We start from the raw sequence: 27,513 nt of genomic DNA on the forward strand, positions 1-27,513 counted from the left end.
GTCATATTAAAATAATTGTCCATCATTAATAGGTAACTATGCAGGAAGTAATGCAGGATAAATGAGTACAACATTTACACTTCAGCTACTACTATTAACTGTCGGTAAGTAATAGCGAATTTAGGACTGAGACAGTTCTGTATTAGGTAATAATACTATTTGAGATAATTATTGAATGTGACCATATTCATTAACCACTAGTATATTAATAACTATGACCAATTATAAAGAATTACCTATTAATTAGTATTCATAGTAATTAAAGGTTTTGCCACGAACAATGAAAAATGAAGTGTCATTACCAGATGTTTAAATGAGGCAAATAAATAAATAAAAATAAAGTTTCTAAAAGGACACAAAACGTTTACTTCAAGTAACTTGAACACACAGTGTATGTCAATGCAAAGAAAGTGCATTACAGATTAGATATTTGTTTCTTTAGCAGAAAAGTCTGGAATATTTAATTGCTCCTATTACAGTGAATGAAGCTGTTAACACGGCAAGCATTTAATTTGTGTAGCTTCATTCACTAAAGTTACAGTGATCTAAAGGTTACTTTTAAAGCCTGTAAAGAATTATTTCTACATGTCCTAGAATTCTATAAAATAAGAATGAATAAACAAATTACAAGCAGTAGCACAAATAATTACAAGAGGACAAATATTCAAATTAAATAAACAGTATTTTACAATGCTTGTGCAAACTCTATTACTCTATGAATTAAATATACACAGATTCCTATTAAAGCTACGTGAGTTAGTTAAGAGTGATTCTTTCTCTTTTTTTGTTGTTTGATTAACATTATTAACTTAGGAAACAAGGTATATGAGGCTGCTGTCACTTTAAGACCTAATGCATGAATCCGTTATATTGACGCACATTCAATATTTTCTTAAATGCGTTCAATTAAAGGTGCGGTAAATAGATTTTGAACAACGGCTGTTGGACATTGTTGATATTTGAAAGAAACCCAAACAAACCCACTCCTCTCTTCATTGCTTCATTATCTAGCGGTCGTCAGTGTGCAGTGGTTTAATAGCAAAAAACTGGCCACTGTTACACATGCAATGCGAGTGGATGTCTGTTTATCACAGCTGATGCGCAACAAAATGCTTCACAAAAAATAAAGTGCAGTTGATGAACAAACGACAAGGAAGCACAAAAATGAACGTACAGTACACAAGAGTAAATACAAAGTGTTCATTGTTAGTTGCAAACAGCACAACAGCTCCAGACAATCAAAACCATATTATTCACCTGAGAAGCGGGATCAAAGCAGCCTCTGCGTCTGTTTTCAGGCCTTCCAACTTAGGTCTCTCCAGCGCTGAAAAGCTTTTCTATTATAAACATGGGTCCTTAAAGTGCTTGCCCAGTCATAAGCCCTCATTCCAGTAATATATTCTGAGCTTTTTTTTATTGTGTCCCATCTCTCGTTCTGCAATTTTTTTTTTTTTACTTATTTTCAAATCTCCATCTTGCTCATTCTCTCTCCTCGACCGTTATACGCCCCCTAAAGCTGACTGGTTAGACATTTGTTGTTGGTATCAGCCTGACTAACTTCCAAACAGTGTAGTTGAAAAAAAAAAAAATACACACCCCACCTTTAAGACTGTTTACGTGGTTGATCATCGGACATTTTGATATAATTTTGTGTGTATTTTCTCAAGAAGGCATGAAAGAGAACTCAATTCTGTACTTGCATAATGTCTGATCAGCAGCTTTCTGTATGCAAGCACAGAAACTATCACAGAGCGTTAATACTGCATTGAGTTTTCTTTTCTCAGCATCTTACGCTTGAATGGCTTAAAATCACTAGAATGTTTAAACTGACAAGACTTAAAAAGTGTGAAAAATGGTAAACTTTCTTTAGGAAACAGTATTGGCCTGATTGTTCGAATAGGTGATTATAGTTTTAGGGGGCTAAAAATGGTCTAAAATAGCCCTTGTGTCCTACAATTGTTACTGCTCATACCCTGCCATCATCCCTGCTGCAGTCTATGCATCAATTTCTGGTTTAATTTTCAGAAATCTAAAGAGCTTTTGTTTGTTCCATGCATCCAGACAGCCATGAACAACATGGTGCAATTTTTTTGAGAATCTTTTTTGATGTTACTGTCACACCAGCTGGTGTGCCCAGGTTGATCACTAGAGGGCACTCCTTTCCTGACCTTTGCCACTCAGCCATACACTTCAATCCCCATAATCCTTTGCCCAGACTCATCAAGAAATATTGCATTCAGCGGTTGGACATTACATTGAGAGAAACATGGTTGACTAACAGTCATTGTCATCGAAGTTTTGCAAGTGTTACGTTGCACATCTGTGCCCTCGCTTTTGTTCATGGCTCTTGGTTTTGTGGATTTTCTGTGGATTTACCCTTTTGTGTGAGTTTTCTGTCTGACGACCCGTTTGGATTTTTTGTATGTGTTTTTGACCCTTTGCCTGCAAATTTGACTATGATTCTGGATTCACCAATAAAGCTGCACTTGGATCTTACCCAAGTCTCAGAGCATTCCGTGACAGAAAACCTTGATCACCTCAGATCCAGCAGCATGGGAATTCGGATTCTTCCTCCAGCCACTAAAATGTAGCGGAGAGCACAATGTCTGGCATTGACTGCCCTGCATCAGCAGGGGTGTGCGGTAGGTGGATTTGCTCAGTTATTTTGGTCCATGGCTGTGGTGCTGGAATATAATGATTCTTAGTTATCTTTAATGAATGCCTGGACTACCCTCTGCTTCTGTGGGAGATGGAGGAACTTAAGACTTCATTTACCATCTCTGATATCAAAGTCAAATAGTTACTCCTGGTCAGGCGGAGCCTATTTACAACATGGCCACCACACCTGAGACTTCAGTCAAGATGGATGCTAAACCAAAGTCATCAGTCAAGATGTCCGCCAAGCCAGAGTCATCAACCGAGATGGCCGTGAAGCCAAAGAAATCAGCCTAGATGGCCACCATGTCAGAACCTCCAGCCATCACGGATGCTACGCCAGAGTCTCCAGCCGTCATGGACACCTCGCTAGAGTTCCCGGTTGTCATGAACATCGCACATGAAGTCATTAGGATGGTTCCTACGCAAGTGATACTGGCATCCATCTTGGAGGACACACAGCTGTTGTCAGTGCCAGCAGCCGGCATCTGTAGACCAGCGCCATCTAGCCCACCGGCCTCAGCGCTTTCAAGCCTGCCTTTGCTGTCCGTCCCAGAGGTCGCTCCTTTGTCCTCTGTTCTCCCTAATTCTCCCTTTCCAGAGCTTGCTTCAGCCCATGTGTCCCCTCCAGAGCCTGCTCCAGCCCATGAGTCTGCTCCTGAGCACACAGCCCAGTGATGGCTCCAGCCCCTGACCCGAATCCCGGTCCTGTGCCCATTCCACCTTGTGATCTGCCTATTTGCATTGATACAACCACGGAGGTTGCCCCTGAACTTCCTGTTTGCCTCAACGTGACCGCAGAGGTCGACCCTGAACTTCCTATCTGTTTTGATGCGAACACCGAGGTCATCTTGAAACTTCCTGTCTGCCTCTACGCAACCGCAGAGGTCATACTAAAATATACACTACCGTTCAAAAGTTTGGGGTCACTTAGAAATTTCCTTATTTTTGAAAGAAAAGCACTGTTTTTTCAATGAAGATAACATTAAACTAATCAGAAATACACTCTATACATTGTTAATGTGGTAAATGACTATTCTAGCTGCAAATGTCTGGTTTGTAATGCAATATTTACATAGGTGTATAGAGGCTCTGTATGATTTCCAGCAACCATCACTCCAATGTTCTAACAGTACATTGTGTTTGCTAACTGTGTTAGAAGGCTAATGGATGATTTGAAAACCCTTGTGCAATTATGTTAACACAGCTGAAAACAGTTTAGCTGGTTAGAGAAGCTGACTAAAACTGACCTTCCTTTGAGCTAGTTGAGTATCTGGAGCATCACATTTGTGGGTTCAATTAAACTCTCAAAATGGCCAGAAAAAGAGAACTTTCATGTGAAACCCGACAGTCTATTCTTGTCTTAGAAATGAAGGCTATTCCATGCGAGAAATTGCCAAGAAACTGAAGATTTCCTACAACGGTGTGTACTACTCCCTTCAGAGAATAGCACAAACAGGCTCTAACCAGAGAAGAAAGTGGGAAGATGCTTAGAAGTGGGAGGCCCCGCTGACCAACTGAGCAAGAAGACAAGTACATTAGAGTCTCTAGTTTGAGAAATAGACGCCTCAGAGGTCCTCAACTGGAAGCTTCATTAAATAGTACCCGCAAAACACCAGTGTCAACGTCTACAGTGAAGAGGTGACTCCGGGATGCTGGCCTTCAGGGCAGAGTGGCAAATAAAAAGCCATATCTGACACTGGCCAATAAAAGGAAAAGATTAATATGGGCAAAAGAACATAGACATTGGACAGAGGAAGATTAGAAAAAAGTGTTATGCACAGACGAATCGAAGTTTGAGGTGTTTGGATCACACAGAAGACGCATTTGTGAGACGCAGAACAACTGAAAAGATGCTGGAAGAGTGCCTGACGCCATCTGTCAAGCATGGTGCAGGAAATGTGATAGTCTGGGGTTGCTTTGGTGCTGGTAAAGTGGGATATTTGTACAAGGTGAAAGGGATTTTGAATAAAGAAGGCTATCACTCCATTTTGCAACGCCATGCCATACCCTGTGGACAGTGCTTGATTGGAGCCAATTTCATCCTACAACAGGACAATGACCCAAAGCACACCTCCAGATTATGCAAGAACTATTTAGCGAAGAAGCAGGCAGCTGGTATTCTATCTGTAATGGAGTGACCAGCGCAGTCACCAGATCTCAACCCCATTGAGCTGTTGTGGGAGCAGCTTGACCCCCTATATAATATAAAGCTGGGAAGATTAATAGGGGCCAACTGCACTGGGAGGCCTGCAGCTGAAAACAGTATATTGATAATTATTAATCAGAAATACTTGATTCTGATTGGTCAATCATGACACTGATCAGTCATCTATTTCTGGATAATGACTGTCATGTCTAGTTTTGGTTTTGTTCATGTTTCATGTTTTCACTAGTATTTTTGTGTTTTTTTTTGCCATGTGCTCCCATGTCATATTCTGATTGGCTTCATCACTCTGTCTCGACTCCACCAATAAGCTGGTGTGTGGTGGGTGTTCTGGTGCAATATTGCTGCCGTCGCATCATCCAGGTGGATGCTGCACATTGGTGGTGGTGGAGGAGATTCCTCATTCAATGTGTAAAGTACTTTGAGTACCTAGAAAAGCGCTATATAAATGTAACAAACTATTAATTATGTGATTCTTGTCCACATGTGATCCTGCCATGTGCTCCTTTGTCATGTGCCTCTTTGTTTCATGTCTTGTTTTTCAGTGGTTCATTGGGTTTATTGTGGACAGGTATTCCTTGTTTGTGATTAGTCCTTGAGTATTTAAGCCCTCATGTTTGCCATGTATCCTTGTCAAGTATTGTCCATTTACCACTGCTGATAAGCTCATGATTATTGTTTTTGCACCAAGCCATGTTTGCCATGCAAGTCTCTTTGTTATTTTGTTGGATTTATGTTGGAATTCAGTGGATTCTGTTACAATGACCAAGAGCCCTCTGCTTTACATTAGGGTCCTTATCTCCATGTCAGGTTGTGTGTGTGTGTGTGTGTGTGTGTGTGTGTGTGTGTGTGTGTGCTTTTGTTTATATTACATTGTGGGGACCAAATGTCCCCATGATGTAATATAAACATGTGTTAACCTACATCGTGTGGACCATTCAGCATGTCCCCACTTTTCAAAAGGCTTATAAATCACACAGAATGAGTTTTTGTGAAAAAGTAAAAGTTTGCACAGTTTCCTGTGAGGGTTAGGTTTAGGGGTAGGGGCAGGGTAGGGGGATAGAATGTACAGTTTGTTCAGTGTAAAATGCATTGAAGTCTATGGAAAGTCCCCACAATTCACAAAAACAAACATGTGTGTGTGTGTGTGTGTGTGTGTGTGTGTGTGTGTGTGTGTTTTTTTACCCTTGCTCTATTCTCTGACATGCATTTTGACTTATGACAATTACAATTAGTTCCCCTTGGAATTATAAGGTTCTATCTGCATTCTGAGCAGTTTTGAGATACTGAGTGTCAAAGTTTTTTGCATTCCATTCAACTTTGTAGAAACGTTTTGTTTTCTAAATTAAAAACCCCAAAATGTACAAAACCTTGTCACAAAATAAGAATATGTGAATAACTAAATTTTGACAAATGTCAGATAAAACCTTATAATTCTAAGAGGATAATATATTTTTATTGTTTCTTGCTGTGTAATCCCACTATTGTCTACTTTGAGTAAAATGACAATCTTTTTCTTAGATTGTGTCAGTGTGTCGAGGGCTAGAGAGAAATATTTGGGGCTTTTTACAACCCTGGGCTGCATTTCCCAAAAGCATCGTAAGCCTAAGTTAATCATAGAGACCATTGGTGGAAATTGTTCTATGATCAATGTAGGCTTATGATGCTTTTGGGAAATGCAGCCCTGACTGTTTTCCCTCAAAATAATAATTAAGGATGCTTGAATGTCCACTTTGTGGTCCTGTCCAACCGTGTTCAACCCTTGGCTGCACCCCTGTGGCGTTCAATTGAACCAGTTTTGTCCATCCTAATTAAACATGTCACATGCTTTGAGTGAACTTTGTGAGGGTTCCATTTTTAACTTCTGCTAATTAACTTAAGTTCCGGATTTTAATTAAAGTTCATGGATTTCATTAGAGTTAAGGTTAAGGCCAATCATCACAGTGACAATATCCAATGTTTCAAATGGCAGTGGCTTAGAATTGACGTTCAGATAGATGTCTAGGGAATACAGTGTGCTCATAGGGCTAATTTAATGTAGAAGCTATCGAAGCTTTTTTGTTTTGTTTTGAAAACCGGAGAAAAGGAAACTTTACAAATTAAAAGGCATTATATATCAAATTAAAGCAGGTGCCACCCGTTTAAAAAGATACTACTGTAGCGCCTATATTAGAGGTTTGAGAAAAAAGGTAGTTAATGGCATCTGTTGCCTCTAACTTAAGGTCCATTAAATGATTCTTTGAATTTTGAGTGGCTGCTCAAAGATCTTCAGACTAAATGGCTGTGAACGAATGGAGCCTAATTGCTGTTTTAGTGATGACATATTTCATACAATATTTGCAATTTCTATAAGCATTTGCAAAACATATGATCCTAAGATTGAGTTTTTGAGAATGCAATATTACCTATGTGTTTCAAGCCCCTTTCCCAGTAATCTTTGATCTATTAAAATCATTGTTGATTGTATCATAGACTCCCATTGAAGCCTGCTGACTCTATGCGTTGTTCAAGGAATTCACAGAGATTCATATAGATTAGAAATTTAACACTAATAGTGTGAAAATGCTGTGTGTAATTTTACTTATTAAATATGGAAATGCACCAGACGTGATATGTATTCTATATAGATTATTATTAAATGTCATTGTTGCATTTTTGATGGAATTCCACTTGCCACTTACAGACTGCAGCAAAATATGTCCATTCCAATGTGTACACAGACTTTCTTATGACAGTGACAACTACATTCTACAACCAAATTAATTCTAGAAAAATGTTTGTAGTGAGAACTAAATTTTAAATAAATCTGAACTGTGTGTACAGAGCTGAAATACTAGTTATTAAAACAGTCGACCACAACTGCTTGTGCTCTCACAAGCCTGAAATCTAAGTGTCCCATACATCATGTTCCAGAGAGCATTCGTATAAAATGAACATACATATGTGGCCTATATTTCTGTCTCACCCTCTTTTTGTATGCATTCAATTTTTTTCTTCTTAGACATATCCATTAGCCTGCTGTCATTGGTGGTGACCGCTTGTGGCTTGGCCCTGTTTGGCGTCTCTCTCTTTGTTTCATGGAAATTGTGCTGGATTCCATGGCGCGAGCGAGGCCTCTCTCCAAACACCAAGGAGGGACATCCAGACCCACCTCATCCTCCTCCTCCACCCCTTCAACCCCAGTCCATCTATACCGAGGTGGACGCCACCCTAGACCGCCGGAATAATGCCCGATGTTCAGTGGTAAAAGAGACAACAGTGCCGCCCACTCCAGTCTCTCCAGCAGTTCCAGGATCTCCTCCTGCAGTGCCAGTGCCTGAGGCAGCCCTCAAAATAAGCCACACTTCACCTGATATTCCACTGGAGGTGGAGTCTAAGCCTCAAGAAAATGGTGTCCATGGCAACACACGCATGCAGAGGCAAATAACTGATCCCTCCTCAACCTGTGTCAGGTAAGTCAACCAATTAAATTACTTTAATGGATTCTGGTAAAAACATCAGTTTCTCAACAATAGAACTGGCTGAGAGGTCAATTTGGTCTCTAATCAGAGTTTATTACTAAGTGTCTCTAGAGCACACTGACCTCATAAAGATGTAGTTTTCACTTTAAAGTTGGATAATTTTAAGGCAGGCATATAGGCTTGCAGAGTTTTATTGCACATTTTAAAATGACAGCATAAAATAACAAGAACATTCCTGAATAAGGAAAATATCAAATGTCTTGAAGCAATCATATTGCTTTTGTTATGATTTTGTAAAAAACACACTATGTTTACATGCACCCACATAATTAGTTAGTAATCAGATTGATACCTCAATCAGACTGACAGTCCTTCATGTAAACACATCAATCAATCTGATTAAACTTAATCTGAATGAAATTTAGATTTAAAGGGGTGGTGTAGATCTGAAATAATCCAATCAATGTAAATGCTTGAACATGATCTTGGATTAAAAAAAAAAAACCTTGCTCCCATGCAGTGTCATGATACATATGTTTATTAGAGGCCTTTTATAATAAGATCTCATCTCCGTTTGCATATGTTTTACATCTTACGAATGTGCATACGTTTATTTACGTCTTATGAACTGTTCAGGTGGAGGAGACTGCATATTTAATATTTGATAAAAAAGCTCTTTTGACATATTTGTCGACTGTACTTTCAGGTATGTCATCAAGGCAAAAATTACAATTATACTCAGAGTAGCTCCAGTGACATTACATATAAGTTTAGGGTTCAAACAGAAATTTCAGAATCTGAAATGGGATTGACGAAAATGAATGCATGTAAACACCCCTAATAAAGGGAATATGGCCACAAGTAAGGGTGTTCCTAGGCACAATTTGAAGCTGAGTTAATCCCTTTTACCATGGTAAAGCAACACTTATCGTAAAACACTTATCGGATCCAATTCTGGCTTCTGATCTGTCAATAGGTTATTTTGTTTCTGTCTCACTAACTTGGCATTTTTTAAAAACTTTTGGTAACACTTTACTTGAAGGGGTGTGCATAAGACTGACATGACACCTTCATAATCATGACATGACACAAGTCATGAAAATGAAGGAGGTTTTATGCATGTTCATGACAACTGTCATTAAGTGTCATTCGCTCAATTATGTCATTTTAAATGCAAAGATGACATTGTTTGAGATGTCTGTGTTATGACGACTTGACATAAACCAAGACAACATAACCTGTCATAAACATGACATAGCAGAGTAATTATCAAACTTAAACTACTTTGGTTTTTAACATTAACATTACATTACATTATTTTGGTAGCACTTCAGTATAGGAAACACATATATAAACTGTTAACTATGACTTTTCTGTCAATAAACTCCTAATTTACTGCTTCTAAATATAGTTAAAGGTGATAAATCTGAGAATCCAAAGACTGTTACTGAGTTTTTGAAATTAGCGCATACGTAAGAACAACCCCCCCCCTCCTTTCGAGGCTACGCCTCCCAAAACTCATGCAACGAGTATTGGAACACGAGTGTTTACCACCGAAATTCATTGTATCGTGTTAGTGGATTCCTTATGTCGGACTCACCGCAGGTAACTCATAATCTGCAGTTGTTACTCCTGTCTCCTGACAAAAACATCGCATGCGGCGCCTGTAGAGTGTGGAAAGTTACTGGAGCGCACAGCCGCGCTCGTCTCTCACAAGGAACGTCATGGCAGTGATTGACAAGCCAGAGGGCCAATCCGCGCATGTCTCTCACAAGGAATGTCATGGCAGTGATTGAACAGCCAGAGGGCCAATTGTTTACGCGATGATCGCGTAAACGATTGCCTGATGTTTTTAAGGCCCTACCTCGTGCACAGATGATGTATATTAATATTATTCCTTTCAGTGCATCTAATAAATAGTCTTTTATCAGTTAGTAAAGACAGTTTCAAGTAATATTGCAAAAATGTATAAAACAAAACATCCTCTTTAGCACCTTTAATTGTTAAGTTTAGGTATTGGGTAGGATTAAGAATCTAGAATAAGGTCATGCATAATAAGCCATTAATATGTATTTAATAATTATTAATAAATAGTCAATATTCTAGTAATATGCATGCTAATAGTAATAAGCAACTAGTTAAAAGACCCTACAATAAAGTGTTACCATTATTTTATAACAGTGTCATTTTTTTAAGAAGTTTGAAATGGTCTGTTATCTGACCTTCTGTTGGAGGAAACTTAAAAAAAAATAAAAAATAATGAAAAATATTCATGACGCTGTTATAAAATTATTTGTCAGAGTATTGTCACTTAATGATATTTTAATGACAAGTTCAATTTGTACCACTGTACTTGAGGTCAAGATACATATTTATGACACTATTATAATGGCCTCATGACAGCCAATGTCAACACCAACCACATGACAGTTTAATGTAATGTTAACCCATAAAGCTAAATAATGTCAAGTTGTCATGACAAAGACACTGACAGGTTATGATGTATTGGTTTATGTCAAGTTGTCATAACTCGGACATCACAAACAATGTCATCTTTGCATTAAAAATTACATAATTGAGCAAATGACACTTAATGACAGTTGTCATAAACATGCATAAAACCTCCTTCATATTCATGACATGTGTCATGTCATAATTATGAAGGTGTCATGTCAGTCTTATGCACACCCCTTCAAGTAAAGTGTTACCAAACTTTTTTGACAAACTAAGAAATAATACTTAAAAGATCTAAGTTTTTATTTAGTATGAGAAATTTCATTTATTTATTTGGCTCACCAAGTAAGCCTCATATCCAGTAATTTGTCTTTAACTCCAACTATCTGTCAACAGGCAAAGTTCAATTCGGCGTCAGATGAACCAATCTAACCCTGACTTCACAGTAACCCAGTTCCAGAGGCAAGACTCTCTGACTGGCATGAGTCTGGGCCAGCTAAAACCAGAACTCTACAAACAAAGATCCCTAGATGGAGAGGACAGCCGAAGCAGTCGTGTGGACAGCTGTGGACGCCTCCACTTTATTCTTAAATATGACTGTGACCTGGAGCAGCTCATTGTCAAGATCCACAGAGCCCAAGACCTCCCAGCCAAGGACTTTTCTGGAACCTCTGACCCATATGTAAAAATCTACCTTCTCCCAGACCGCAAAACCAAACACCAGACCAAGGTGCATCGTAAGACATTAAACCCTGTGTTTGATGAGGTCTTCCTCTTCCCTGTGGCATATGCAGACCTGCCCACAAGGAAGCTGCACTTCAGTGTCTACGATTTTGATCGTTTTTCACGCCACGATATTATTGGGCAGGTGGTGGTTGACAACTTTCTGGATCTAGTGGATTTTCCCAGGGAGACCAAACTCTGCAGGGACATCCAGTATGTGTCTTCGGTGAGTAGATTTTTATGATTCTGTTGAAAGGTATATTTTAAGAGATGAGGATACATCTGAACAAAAATAGACACTAAAACACTTGAGTCAATTGAGATATTCAGAGACTATAAACATATAAGTGATTTACATGCTATTTTCATGGCTCTTGTATCACCCTCTTTTGACAAGAGCCATGAAAATAGCATGTAAATCACTTTCAGAGGAATAATAAGGCTTACAATAATAGGACTAAATAATGGTTTTCAATTCTGAGTCCTCATAGCACTGCAACATTTAGTATGTTTTAGCTGGCACTGCAGTTCAGTCAGTTGGTATAACAATATAAGAGACAGACCACTGGTTTTACAATAAATGAGAGAAATTTTAACACCCAATATGGTGGCTCTAGTAAAGTAAGTCCAGCCTAAAAGAACCAGTCAGCAAAGCCACTGCCTGGTCTTTATGGCAGTTCTTGCTGTGTGATGACAGCATAGGCCTACTGTGTGATGATAGCTGCAGCTGCTGTTGAAAGCTCCAGAAACAGCCATAAAGTGGTTAGTGTTGTTCAATTTTGTGAAGCCAGCGCAAATGTCTGCAGCATTACAGTACACATGCACATTGGTTGGACCAACCAGAAATATACAGTTGTTGTTGTTGTTGGTATGTGTGTGTGTGTGTGTGTGTGTGTGTGTGTGTGTGTGTGTGTGTGTGTGTGTGTGTGTGTGTGTGTGTGTGTGTGTGTGTGTTTGAAGATAAGAAACAACATTTATGATAACGTTAATGTGCAATTTTATTACTGATTTGAAATATGTTATTGAAATTCAACTTTTCAAGGCAACTTTTTCCATTAAAGTCGGCATGAAACAGAAGTTACGATAGTAAATGGCTTCTCAAACAAGAAAAAAAGTTTTTTGTCCATCATCAATTGACTGGATATTTGGATTGTTGCTATTTGCTATTTGCTGTAACTGTAATTGCAAGAGGTTGTCCTATTGCTTTTGAAATGGCAAAAATGGCTTTTGAATTGGCAAATATGATTGCTTCTGTCTGCTTCTCTGACCTATTTGTGCGATCAGTGGTTTGCATTCTCTAATTAGAAAGGAAAGTCTGTACTGGGTCAGACCATCAAGATGACTCCTCCATGTAGTTGTTATTTTAAACACACTGTTACACATCACTGAGAATCTTGTAAATCGGAGCTGTGTCACATTAACCTTTCTGAGCACTCACCAGTGTAAAAATATATTCCAAAAAGTTTTTAAACCGGTTTTGATTCACATCTGATCCATTCACATGTTGCATTATATACTGTTAAGGCATTTTATAATTTAACTGTTTGATTAAAAACAGTACAGCTTGATTTAAAAATACCTAAAGCAACAGTTCACACAAAAGTAAAATTCTGTTTTCATTTACTCACTCTCTTGTTGTTCCAAACATGGACGGTTTTCTTTCTTCCAAGGAAAAAATAAGAAGAGATTCTAAAGCATGTTCACACTGGTCTTTTCTTGTGTGTTATATTCTGAAGCTGTACAATAACTTTGTGTAAGGTAAAGACACAAATTTAAATATTCACTGAAAATCTTCTCCTCCACTGTTGTTCTCAAATCTCACTTGCATTTGAGCATGTTCATAATGTAAATGTCACATGAAGACAACTATTGAAAAATTGCTCTTTTTGATCTGTTGAAATTTAGCTCAAAGCTATTTTATAAATTCAAAAGGCTATAGGACAGTGGTTCCCAATTCTGGTCTTGGCATTACATGGTACGAAAGCAGTCTCTAGAGCAGGGGGGGAGAGTTTTGCTCCAACCCTAATCAAACACACCTGAACCAGCTAATCAAGGTATTCAGGATTACATGCAGAGAGCTAAACTCTTTAGGACAGTGGCTCTCCAGGACCGAGTTTGCCCACCTCTGCTCTAGAGGCTAAAAAAAAAAAAAAAAAACTATCACTGATGCCACTTACATGTGACTCTACACTATGCACAGAGCAGAATGCATCAAATGCAGGTTTAAAACAAAGAAAAAGTATGTATATTATACAGTACACTACAGAACACGTTTTCATATTTTATATTAGAACGGTGTGACAAAAATGCACGGAAATCTGAAATAAATGTTTAAATTAAATTGTTACGGGCTATTTGCTTTAGTTTATATCCAGCTACGCACGTTCATGCATTTGTTAGCCAGCTAAGTTGTATATTTAAAACTATTGATGCAAGTACGCCAATTAATATATTCATGCAGCTGAGAGAAATGTATGAGGCCTGGGACACACTAGATGATTTTCAAATCTTAACCGATTTTAAAACTGTGGGAGATCAGTCAGGAAAGAGTTTAAAAAAAAAAAAAAAAAAAAAAAAAGTTGAAATAAAATGTTGAGAATAAACTCATTAAATTTTGAGAAGTAGTTGTGTTTAAGAAAAAACTCGAAAAAGTAAAAAAAAAAAAATCAAAAGAATAAACATTCGATCAGTGTCATGTTCTTTGCATAATGATGACATGACAGAGTTGGATCACTTAGTCAAGCTATATTTTAGCCTTTCTTTTAATAACAAAGAAATACTATCAGCTTTAGCTAATTATAACCAAATAATATATGAACTTTAAAGAGAATTTGCAAGTGGCTGGGTCTTTTTAGAAGAAAACAGTCCAATTTGCATTGAGTCTAACCAAACAGTCCAACCAAACAACCTTCTCACAAGAAAATGGGACGTGAAAAAGGCTTAACGTGCAGAATATTATGTGTTGGATTTACTTAAAATATATATGCACCATTTTTGCATCACACTTAAGTAAATCCAACTTGAAGCAAATTTATGTAAAAATAGAAAACCTTGTTAGTAATAGGTACTTAAATATATTTGTTTACTCAACATTCTTTACTTAAAAACACAAGTTGAATTTACCAAGTAATAGCAAGTTATGTTAACTTAGAAAAAAAAAAAATACAACTGTATATGCTTTATAAACACAAATGATCAACTTGCACATGCTATTCCGTATTCTTCAAAAAGCTTATGCTGTATGTCCTACGCCTTCCCTATTCCCTATGCGGTGCCAATTCCATTTTTTTCCCCGTAAGTAGAATAGGAAAGCTGTAGGACATACAGCGTAAGCTTTTTGAAGAATTCCTCGTCTGGTATCGTTTAAAGCCCTTTGAAGCTGCCCTGAATCTGTAATTTTGATCTTCAACCATTTGGAGGCCATTGAAGTCCACTGTAAGAATAATCCTGGAATGTTTTCATCAAAAACCTTAATATCTTTTCGACTGAAGAAAGAAAGATATGAACATCTTGGATGACATGGGGGTGAGTAAATTATCAGGAAACTTTTATTTGAAAGTGAACTAATCCTTTAATGTGTGCGATTTCTGTTCCCTTTCAGTCGGTCACGTTCGACGTACGTCAGTAGTGACCGACGAATTGGGATATCGCTTAGAGAGCCCTATCATCTTCGTGTAAACTAAAACAAGCCAATGGAATTGGCGTGCGATATTTGCATAATGCGCACCGCCCCCGACAGGTGTATATAAATAGGAAGCAGATGCAATCGCACTCTGTCTTTCGCTTCGGAGCCATTCACTGGTGTCCTGTTTTAGAAGACTCCTTTCTTCGTTTGTTTTATTCTAAAACATTGCCTCAGAAGAGGATTTACAGCGAGCTTTCAGTGCTGGTGAAAGGGCACGTTCAGCGAGGTCGCGAGTCTCCGAGGAGCTGAGCTATAAGCTCGAAAACTGCTGTTTTCACAGCAACACAAAGAGCGAGGGCGCCCGCCTGCGTCTTCCTCCGCCCCTGCTAAGTTGGCAAAGCAGCAGCCTACACCAGCCAAACAGCAGGGTGCCGGGCGCGGACGTGGTGCCCAGCCCGTCTCTGCCAGCCAGGTGGCAAGCGGTCGGGGAAAACTCGGCCCTGAGACGGGCGACCTGGAGCGGAAGGTTCCTGCCCTTTGGGAGAGTATTCCATCTGCTCTCCCACCCCCGGAGGAGGGCCGGGGGGGATTTTGTGGCGGCTGTCCATCTACCGCCGCTGGCTCTCCGGAGTCCAGCGGTACCCACTTTGCCACAAAAGGAGCAGTTTCCTCAAACTCCAGGTCACAACAGGGGGTGTCTGCCAGTGTGCCAGGCTCCGCCTCGCTGCTGTCAGCTCCCTCCCCATTCGCCAGCAGGTGGCAGTGTGATGGTGCAGACCGCGTCCCGTGCGCCGTCTCCCATGCACACTGCTGCCTCGCAGAGTCTGACCCCACTCCGGGCCGCCCCCAAGCTGTCCGGGTCGGGTCCCTCTCTGCCTTGCTGCCCCACCCCCGGTGCGTCTGTGGTGCCTTTGGTCCTGCTGGCTCAGTGTCTGGAAGCATGGAGCACGCTCCCCAGCCTGTCCAGTTGGCTCATTCGTACTATCAGACTCGGCTATGCGATTCAGTTCGCCCGGCGTCCCCGGTCTTCAGGGCTGTCCACTTCACTCCGGTGTCGTTGGACAGTGCTCCTGTTCTCCGGGTGGAGATTGCTGTCCTCCTGGCGAAGGGCACAATCAAGCCGGTCCCTCCAGCCGATATGAAGTCGGGGTTTTACAGCCCCTACTTCATTGTACCGTAAGAGGGCGGTGGGCTACGGCCAATCCTGGACCGTCCCCAGGATTGGTTTGCAGCAAAAGACCTGAAGGACGCATACTTTCATGTCTCGATTCTGCCTCGACACAGACCCTTCCTAGGTCGGTCTGCGTTCGAGGGTCGGGCATGTCAGTACAAAGTCCTACCCGACATGGTTGTAGCTCCCAACCGGTTGGGTCTTCAGGTCAACTGGGACAAGAGCAAACTCGCCCCCGGGTAGAGGATCTCTTGTTTCGGTCTCGAGCTAGACTCGGTCGCACGGACTGCGCGTCTCACCGAGTGCGCGTCCAGTCGGTGTTGAACTGCCTGAGCTCGCTCAAGTGCAGGACAGCGGCTCCACTGAAAGATTTTCAGAGGCTCCTGGGGCATATGGCATCTGCAGCCGCGGTAACGCCGCTCGGATTGCTTCATATGAGACCGCTTCAACACTGGCTCCGCGGCTGGGTCCCGAGATGGGCGTGGCAGTGCGGCACGCTCCGTGTCCCCGTGACACCGAGCTGCCGTCGCACCCTTATCCGGTGGTTGGACCCTTCGTTCCTGTGGGCCGGAGTACCCCTCGAACGAGTGTCCAGGCACGCTGTGGTCTCCACAGATGTCTCTGCCACGGGATGGGGGGCCACGTACAACGGGCATGCAGTGACAGGTCTTTGGACGGGGCCTCAGCTGCATTGGCATACCAATTGCCTCGAGTTGCTAGCGGTTCGTCTTGCGCTGGCCCGCTTCAAGGAGCTGTTGTCAGGCAAGCACGTTCTAGTCCGCTCACTAAGCATTGCGGCCGTTGCGTACACCTACCGTCAAGGTGGTCTACGCTTCCGTCGCATGTTGCAACTCGCCCGCCATCTCTTGTTGTGGAGTCAGAAGGATCTGAGGTCCCTTCGGGCCACTCGTGTCTCAGGTGTGCTCAACCGTGCAGCCGACGAGCTGTCACGGCAGCATCTACTTGCGGGCGAGTGGCGGCTCCACCCCCAGGCGGTCCAGCTGATTTGGCAGCGTTTCGGCGAGGCCCAGGTAGTCCTGCTTGCCTCCCCGGAAACTGCCCTCCGCCAGTGGTTTTATTCCCTGACCGGCGGCACGCTCGGCACGGATGCCCTGGCACACAGCTGGCCCCCGGGTCTGCGCAAACATGCGTTTCCCCCAGTGAGCCTTCTCGCACAACTCATGTGCAAGGTCAGGGAGGACGGGGAGCAGGTTCTGTTAGTGGCTCCGTACTGGCCCACTCGGACCTGATTCTCAGACCTCATTCTCCTCGTGACAGCACCTCCTGGCCGATTCCTCTGAGGAAGGACCCCCTGACTCAGAGACGGGGCACCCTGTGGCACCCGCGTCCCGATCTGTGGAACCTCCACGTGTGGTCCCTGGACGGGATGCGGAGGTTCTGAGTGATCTCCCGCAAGCGGTCGTAGACACCATCACTTCCGCTAGAGCTCCTTCCACTAGGAATCTCTACGCGCTGAAGTGGAACCTGTTCGTCGAATGGTGCGCCTCTCGCCGAGAGGACCCCCGATCATGTTCGGTCGGATCCGTGCTTTCCTTTCTGCAAGATGGGTTGGAGCGAAGGCTGTCTCCCTCCACCCTCAAGGTGTATGTTGCCGCCATTGCCGCACATCACCATGCAGTTGAGGGTAAGTCCCTGGGGAAACACGATCTGATCGTCAGATTCCTGAGGGGGCCAGGAGACTGAATCCTCCTCGCCCTTCCTCCGTACCCTCTTGGGATTTGACCCTGGTTCTCACAGCTCTCCGGGGTCATCCCTTCGAACCTTTGCAATCAGTCGACCTGAAACTAATGTCTCTTAAGACGGTTCTTCTGGTTGCATTGGCTTCCCTGAAGAGGGTAGGGGATCTGCATGCATTTTCGGTCGACGAAACGTGCCTAGAATTCGGGCCCGGTGCTTCTCACGTCATCCTGAGACCCCGGCCTGGATACGTGCCCAAGGTTCCTACCACTCCCTTCAGAGATCAGGTAGTGAACCTGCAAGCGCTGCCCTCGGAGGAGGCAGACCCAGCCCTAGCTTTGCTCTGTCCCGTCCGCGCTCTGCGCGTTTACGTGGACAGAACGCGAAGCTTCAGGACCTCAGATCAGCTCTTCATCTGTTACGGAGGCCAGCAGAAGGGAAAGGCTGTCTCCAAGCAGAGGATGGCCCACTGGATAGTGGATGCCATCGCCTTGGCGTACGAATCCCAGGGCGTGCCTTGCCCGCTCGGGTTGAGAGCCCACTCCACCAGAGGGGTGGCCTCTTCCTGGGCGCTGGCTCATGGCGCCTCACTGACAGATATCTGTAGGGGGCTGCGGGCTGGGCGACACCTAACACGTTCGCTAGGTTTTATAGCCTACGTGTAGAGCCGGTATCCTCGCGTGTACTCGCATCCACTAGTCGGTAGACGTGTTGTACCCACTCTAAGTGTCGGCTTGCAATGCCATTCCCGCCACTGGCCGGATACGTGCATACTTTCACTCCAGTCGTGTTCCCCGCTTGGTGAACCCTGTCGAGTTCCTCCGCCTCCCCCTTCGGCTCGGACATTGCGGAGTGTCTGATGCCAGGCCTACATCCGTCGCTGACGCTGTCTGTTGGCTGGGGCCCATATGTCGTGACCCCTCTACGTGAGCGGTCCCATATGTGTATTTTCCACGGTTTAAAACTCCCTACGGGCCGAGTCCGTGTCTTTCCCTTAGCAGAGCCAGCTCTGCTGTCACCTGTCAGATGAGTCTCCCCCTAACCAGGTGGAGCCATCCCAGGGACTCCATATGCGTACTGCCCCTCCGGGCCAGTCCATATGTGCATCCCCACGTAAACTCCTCCCCCATTGGGTAGGTAGTGGTTTCCGCAGCGTCCCTTACGGGTTCGCTTCCCCAGTGTGTCTAGTTTACTTAGTGGGTAGTGGTTAGACAGCAGTAGACTCTCTCGGTGTAAGCTCGCCCCCTTCACCGCCAGCCGGTGCTATGGGCGGCTGAGCTTGTGCTGGGCACTGGAAGGGGTTTCGTAACTGTGGCGCTTTAGTTGGGATCCCAATTCGTCGGTCACTACTGACGTACGTCGAACGTGACCGACTGAAAGGGAACGTCTCGGTTACGTATGTAACCCTCGTTCCCTGAAGGAGGGAACGGAGACGTACGTCCCGTCGCCACAGTTTCTGTACCCTCGCTGTAGTGCGGACACCAGTTGTCTCCTCAGCGAAAAACAGAGTGCGATTGCATCTGCTTCCTATTTATATACACCTGTCGGGGGCGGTGCGCATTATGCAAATATCGCACGCCAATTCCATTGGCTTGTTTTAGTTTACACGAAGATGATAGGGCTCTCTAAGCGATATCCCAATTCGTCGGTCACTACTGACGTACGTCTCCGTTCCCTCCTTCAGGGAACGAGGGTTACATACGTAACCGAGACGATTTATTAGCTGCTATAGGGAAATAACAAGAAAAATATCAAAGTGCAGTAAACTGTAAAAATAAGGTGGATAAGCATGGGCGTTTGGCGCGAATGCTCTGTAAAAGAATGCATATGCACAGGCGCATAGGTTTTCTTTACAAAGTGACATTGCCAATTACAGCGTTTTTAGTCATTTTTGCGGATCCGTGTGAATAGGGATCGTAATGTTGTCATCTGTACAAAGAAAAGACTTTCCATTTTTAGTACATTGTTGCTGTGTAAACATACTCTTAGATGTGACCGGACAAACACTGAGTGAACAAGAGGAACTTAAATATGCAATGGTGATGAAATAAATGATGAATAGCTATGATGATTGAATTAGCATCCAGGGTAATAGATGAGTGGTGAGAAATTAAGACAAAGGAGACACATGTGATGAATGAAAACAAACTAAATGTCCATAACTCTGTGAAAACTGAACATAACTGTGTTGAGGCTAGTAGGATTGTAAAATGTATCAATGTGATTTATGCTAATTTGCAAATAGGTTCTTTTGCTATTGCAAGTGTTCTTTTCTTCTCAAATGTGTGTAGGATAATACATATTACGGAAAATTTGGAGAATACAAAGAAAAGTGTATAACAGTTACTGCATTGGCATACCTGCAAATTCCAAAGTGGTGAAAAAGGTGACATGTTTACAATGTAAATATTAGGAGGGTCTGTGGGCATCCTCCCCCAGGAGAAAATTTTCAGGATTTAAACATATAAACTAAGCATTCTAGTGCACTTCCACAAGTAAATAAATGAAAAAACAACAACATTTGCTTCAAAAAAAAAAAAAAACTGACACAAATGTCACAATTGAATTCGATTTTGATTCAGAAGCTTGCAATTTGATTTCGATTTGATTACCTTCAATTCAGTAATAATTAATTTGGGGCCTGTGAGGTACAGTACATGGCAAATTTCCTCAAAGAAAAAATATCTCTCAACTAATGCTGTAAACTACAGGGAACCACAGCTGGTACATTATTATAATATTAAAGGTTAAAATTAATTGATTTGTAAGCTATTTTCATATAAATTACACATAAAAAAGTTTTTATAATAATGTCATAATCATTTTTTAATGACATAATTATGTTTCTACTCGTTTTTAATATCAGCCTAAACATTTAAATGGCAGCCGTCATAAAATGGCTTCATACATTCAGTATTGAAGCACATGTTAAGTAGATGAATGGCCTATTGTCACAGTGGATCTATATCAAGCTCTCCAAGTTCATTTTTGTAGCTGACTAACAATGTTTTTTTTTTTTTTTTTTTTGACATTGAATGGCTTTTCTGGGGTAAATGTTTTTAAATATTTGCAGAGCATGGGGTCCCCAAGACCAGGTTTAAATACCGCTGCCATATGTATAGTGTTCAATGTATTCCAGACACTCACCTGGTAATGCCTGATGAGATTATCATCATTGTCAGAGAGGTACACCATTAAACACTGAATCAACTTCTCTGTGTATTTCCACAGACAGCATTGGACTGAAAATTACATGAAACAAAAAAGTTGATTTGCATGGTTCATATACCCAAGCATTTATATCTAAACTGACTGAGAAAAAATATGCCTTTAAAGCAGACAAGTTACCCAAAATGCAGAAAATATGCCAGGATCACCTTTTATTTTGGCAAAGCCAATTTGTCATAAACAATTAATAGTCAAGTGTTAAATAATAACAAAAATTGTTGCCTCCAAAAACAGGATGCACCATATCCTTCTATTGTTGCACCACAACTGTTTGCACTGGAAAGATGGATAGAGAGAAAAATAACCATAGTAAACAACATAAAAAAAATGATTGGGCTAGCTTTTTAAATTTTTATTATGTATTATTTTTGGAGTTGAGTGAAAACGTCTCGGTTACGTATGTAACCCTCGTTCCCTGAAGGAGGGAACGGAGACGTACGTCAGTAGTGACCGACTGAAAGGGAACTTTAGGTTATTTACGTAACCCTGGTTCTCTGATAACATAAGTGAAGTATCTCACACTGGGAAACGCCTCTGGGCGTGACAGATCCTGGAAGCACCAATTACACCACGTCTGTCAGTTGACAGACCAATCACGACAGTGATGTGGGAGTCCCACCTCCCTAATATATACCACTGCGGGTGGTCCCTACTTCATTCTTAGCATATTTCTTCTCCGTGCACTGCAAGGAGGGAAGTGCGGTGAGATACTTCACTCATGTTATCAGAGAACCGGGGTTACGTAAGTAACCTAAAGTTCTCTTTCAAACATTTGCTCAGTATCTCACACTGGGATATAGACAACTCCCATATTGTAGATATGCTGTCCAAAGCAGACATGTCAACCAACTCAGTGATGTATATAACACAACACCTGTAACTATTCACAAATAGTAGAGGAATATATGTGGAAAAAAAAAAAAAAAAAAATCAAACACCTCAAATTAGTTTTTTTTATATATATACACTTAGGACAGAATGAGCCAGTGATGGGTCAGTGACGTCCAGTCTATAAAATCAGACAAATGTGTGAGGCGAAGCCCAACTCATTGCTGCACAAATGTCCTGAACTGAAATGCTCTTAAATAGTGCTCATGAGGTGGCCATACCTCTGGTAGAATGAGCCTTCAGCCCTTCTGGAGGACAGAGACCCATGCTATTATAACTTACTATAATAGCTTCCACTACCCAGTGCTGATGTGAAATAGGTTTTCCCTTATGAGAATCAGCCCAAGAAACAAATAACTGATTACTGTTCCTTAGTGCTTTCATTCTGTCAACATAGTGACGCAACGCACGGACAGGGCACAGGCGATAAAGCCTTTCATTCTCAGACGAGGAAAAAGGCTGCGGATGGAAAGCCAGTAAATCCACCTGTTTACAAACTAGAGCTGACTCGCTCAATTTAGGCACAAATGCTGGATTAGTTTTGAGAGTTACTCTCGAGTAATCCATAGTGAACTGCATACAGGAGTTACGAACCAATAAAGCGTGAAGTTCACTAACCCGCTTTGCGGTCGAAAGAGCCAATAATAAAGCAGCCTTTAGCGAAAAGGGCTTTAATTCAGTACTCCCTATAGGCTCAAAAGGGGTTGATATAGTGCATTAAGGTCCACAGACAGATCCCGTGGCAGAATCAGTGGCTTTGAAACCCTGTGCAAATGCTGCGCACCTGTCATAAACCTGCATACAAGCAGGTGTTGACCTATAGTAATTCTGTCAATCCCACATGACACACAGAAATTGAACGGTTGAAAAGGCTCTGTAAAAGCATCCACACCCATAGGTGCACCGTCTCTCGCCAGAGAGAAGAATAGAGGGCAATGAGTGTTTTCGTGCTAGGCGAAGAGATCTACGGCAGCTCGGCCGAACCTCTCCCACAACTGGCTCACTACCTGAGGGTGGAGAGTCCATTCTCCATACAGCGGATTTCCTCTGGACAGGAGATCTGTTCCCACATTCATTATTCCCGGAACATGCATTGCCCGTAGTGAATGAAAATGCTTCACGCTCCACACGATCAGTTTATGTGTTAGATTTTGAAGCTGAGGGGAGCGTGTGTCTCCCTGGCGATTTATGTATGCCACTGCTGTTGTGTTGTCTGATCTGATCAAAACGTGGGGGTTCTTTAAAAACTGCACAAAATGTTTCAATGCCAGAAACGCCGTTATTCTCAACAGTCCCAGTGGAATGATTGAAACTGTCAAGGCCATCGGACCTAGAAGACATAAACACAGTCTGAATTGAACTCTGTTTCCTTTCTGAAAAAGGGGCAAACAGCCACTAATTCACCTGATGTGCTCCTCCAACAGAAACACTTGATACAGGTCTGAGTTTAGTCTGAGACCCAGGTAAATTGTCTCTTTTGTGGGCACCAAGCAGCTTTTTTTCTTGTTTATCCTGAAGCCTAAGTTCTCCAAATGAGACACAAGCATTTCTGTCTCTCTCTCTGCCTGCTGCCACGACCGCCCACAAAGCAGCAGATCATCCAAATATGCTGACCCATCATTCTCAGCTGTGTGAGCGCTGCTTCCACACAATTTGTAAAAATTATTGGCGCGAGAGACAGATTAAACAGCACTGTCAAATTCGTAAGCTGTGCCCCGATAAGCAAACCTGAGGAATTTTCGGTGTGCCTATGTGACAATATGCATCCTTCAAATTGACTGACGTCAGCAAGTCTTTGGGACGAATCATTTTTGATAACACCTTTAAGGTCAATATTTTGAAATTGTATTTTCTGAGGTGTTTGTTGAGGTTCCGTAAATCCAGAGTGGGACAGAGACCCCCTCCATTTTGGAAATGACAAAGTATCATGAGTAAAAGCCGTGGTGGCTGTCCTCTGGCGGCACAACTCAAATTGCTCTTTTGTTCAATAAAGAGGTTATTTCTTCCTCTAAAATCTGAGCTGACACTGATGAAAAGTGGAGGATTTACAGCAAAATTGCAGTCGATAACCCTGGCTTATTGTGGAGAAAACCCAAGGCTGTACTGCACATGCACGCCAACTCTTTGCGTGAGCAGAGAGCAGACCAAGCCCGCTCTCGCTCACTAGTGACGCAGCGGTGGAGCTGGGGACTGCAGCTCTGATCTGAACAATTTTGTTTTTGTGTGTGATTTTCTTTTCAAACTTTGCTCTCCCCTCAGCCCACTACCTGAATGCACAGGGAATGTATATATTATTTTTACACCAAACATGCCTTTTGAAAACAGCTCTCTGTCCTCTGTTGAAACCCTGTGGGTTGAGGGAGGGGAAATTATGTGTGGGGCACTGGTATCTGTGGGGAACTGGTGCCAACTTCACAACTGAACTGATCATTTGACAACTTTTTTTTCTGTGAACAATTACCATGTCCAATGCCTTCTCTTGGTGGGAGGGGGAGAATGTCTTTGAGGGAGGATAACAACAGATACTCCGCGAGTGCCGTTGTTCATCCTTTTGTTTTTAATATATTGAAGGATTAGGTCACTCGTCATTTCTTCCCTCCCTGAGGGTGTGCTGGCCGGTGTCTAGTTGCAGCTGCTGCAAAGGAAGGTTTTCCCCTCAAGCCGGTTTAGATTGTGGCTCAGCTTGCTGAGGCTGAGATGGTCTAGGGCCTCTGAAGGCTGACTGACCACTCCTGTGTGGGGCTTTGAACCCGGAGCATGGTGGCTGAGATATCCTAACAGTGGGTCTGCGAGGAAGGCAAGTTTGGAATGCCTCACAGTCCTGTTTCCTCATAATGCACCGCTGTCGCATTGCAGTGACTGATGCCCTGAAAAGGGCTTTGGGCTCAACTGGAGCATCCAAGAAGTCCACTTTCTCTCTGGACGACAGCCCTGACAGTCCCATCCAGAGAGCTTGCTCTGGACCGTGCCCCTGGGGGTTCTCAGGTTGAGATCTGCAATAACACAGATCTCTTCCGACAGGGCGGAGTTTGGTGTCCCAGCATCCATCTGCCTGCCCATCTCCTCCATAAGCTCCGCTTGATAAGCAGTGAGGAGAGAGTTGACATTAAGAGCCCTCACTGCCAGTGCAGTAGAACAATAAATCTTCTGAAAAACTGAGGCTGCTAGGCATTCAGTGCATCCTGGCAGTGAAGCTGAAGCAGAGGAAAAGGCTGCTCTGGTGTTAGGGTTGAGATGATGTGCCACTGACAGCTCAACATGAGGGGGATTTTACATCCCTAACTCCTACAAGTTATTAACATCCAGCCTAGAAAATCCTTTTACAGGAACCCTGTGTGAAAAGGGTTTATCCCAGAAACATTTAATTTCTGAAACGCACGCTGGGACTGCTGGAATGAGCTGTTTAACAGGTTGGGCAAATGACGGTAGTCTCTTGCCGTCAAAGAGATCTCTCTCCGTCCCCTGGCCCATCTGCTGCAATGGCCAGTCTATGGAGAGTTTTGCTGCCTCCCTCCAGCACATTTCCAGAAGGTTGAGCTCCACCTGACCTGGGGAGGGTGATCCTTCGCTTTACGTACTGCCCGGCCGGGCGGGATTTGGCAGGAGGATTGCATCGTTGTCATCCTCCTCTCTGTCCTCCTCCAACAGATGAGCTATAGCTTTGTAGTCATCATCGTCCTCCTTCCTTACATCTGCAAAGGTTCCAAAAATGGGAGGTTATTCTTCACCACATAATGCTTCAAAAAGGCTCTAGCTTTGCTCACTGGTTGGATAGATTATTTGCATATCATGCATACATAAAATTTTATGTTAGGTTTACTTAATTTTAACCAAGTTGTAATGCTAGTTGATGTTACTTACGCGTTTTATTCATTTACTTTACACATACACATGTTCACCTTTTAATTTACATTTTTGTGTTGCACTAGAAAATGTTAATTAGAGCTTGAAATGTTATGAATATATATATATATATATATATATATAAGCTGGAGATCAAAGTTTTTCACCGCAGTTAAAATGTTGTTTTTGAAAGTCAAAATGTCAACAAATATAAAATGAAGCAGAATATTTCGTTAGATAAAAACATATTGTGAATTTTGGAAATGATTACATCTGTCTTTATTCAATACATTTTGACTTTTGGAGTTTACAATGCTTTAGCATTATCGGAAATGTTTGGACCACAAGAATCGGAAACAATTTTATGCAGCCTGTAATGAAATCTAGAAAATCTTTTTTTACGAACCGGAATTATCTCTGAATCACTCTCAGAATCAGTGTCAGACGAACTGTTAAGAGACCAAGAGACATCGCTCTCTGCTCCTCCATCAGACTCTGCATCATCAATGTTCTCAAGCAAGGATAAAACCTCAGTGACAGTCATTTTCTTTCTTGTTGCCATTTTGACGGTAAAGCCAAGTTTTAGCTTAGCAAAAGCATACAAAACTGCCAGAGATTGGTTGCTAGGCAACAGCTACGCACATCTTTAACGGCGGGAAAAAGCGCTGAGGAGATACAACGCCTGTAATATGTGCGGTCAAATTGACCGCTATGGCCATTCAAGGTAGAAATACTCAGAACTCTTTTGTGTTTTGTAATTTTAATAAAATAACAATGTTAAAATAAAATTTACATTAATTTAAGAAAAGTCATGGAACTGTAGTTATATGGGTTTTATTTCAACAAAGTTATTACATTGCAAATCTTTAAAACGGTCAAAATGACTGCCTTGGTAGTTCTAGTGTTAACGTGCTGCGCTAACGTGAGACTCTTATCGGGCGATAAAAAAAATATCGCCGTTATACTATTTATCAAAGTTGGGTTGGGAGCTGGGTCTATACTACGCAAGCTATGATGACTTTCACCTTGATAGTTTAGCGTGGATGTATACCTAGCCGAATTGACTCTTCGAAAAGACCCGCCCCCCTTAGTTACTGTTGCTTTGTCTGTCAAGCCGTGGCGCTGTCACGCCCGTCACGTCACACAGTGATAAATGCATCATGGAGCAAAGAGGACACTGACAACACGTCGACAGACAAGACAGAGCAGGTTACTTATGATATTAAACAAAGTCCCAGCTTTAAAACTGTGTAGTTTTTTTAAGAAATTCAAACAATAAAAAACGTTTTGTTAGTCTTTAATGTGTCGTGACCATGGTCGTGACAGATTGCTGTAGCGCCTCGGCTCAAAAGGGTCGTAAACCGATCATCTCTTACTATACCATTTATAGCATCAAATAAACATGAATGAACATGAGAATCAATGTTGTTTCAAACGCGGAAAGATGTCAATATACAAAATTTTTCAAGTTTAACTCAAGTTTAACTTCAAGTTTAACCGAGTTTAATCTTCTAACCTGCTTCTAACTCCTATCTCCTTTGTCGGACAAAATGGCGGATTACTTTTAGTCATGCTAATAGTAATGTTTTCCTGTAGCTCA

General features: G+C 42.2%; 1 protein-coding gene across 1 annotated transcript in view; it reads left to right on the top strand.

Moving 5' to 3' along the window:
* syt9a (synaptotagmin IXa) overlaps positions 1-27,513 on the top strand; it is an 82,254-nt gene that overhangs the window by 9,100 nt on the left and 45,641 nt on the right. Inside the window, exons 2-3 of the mRNA XM_067389023.1 lie at positions 7,824-8,274; positions 11,134-11,686. Of these exons, the coding sequence (XP_067245124.1) occupies positions 7,824-8,274; positions 11,134-11,686 (1,004 nt within the window). The remainder of the gene's footprint in view (positions 1-7,823; positions 8,275-11,133; positions 11,687-27,513) is intronic.

The sequence above is a fragment of the Chanodichthys erythropterus genome, chromosome 7 (genome assembly GCF_024489055.1).
Source record: "Chanodichthys erythropterus isolate Z2021 chromosome 7, ASM2448905v1, whole genome shotgun sequence".
Lineage (NCBI taxonomy): Eukaryota > Metazoa > Chordata > Actinopteri > Cypriniformes > Xenocyprididae > Chanodichthys > Chanodichthys erythropterus.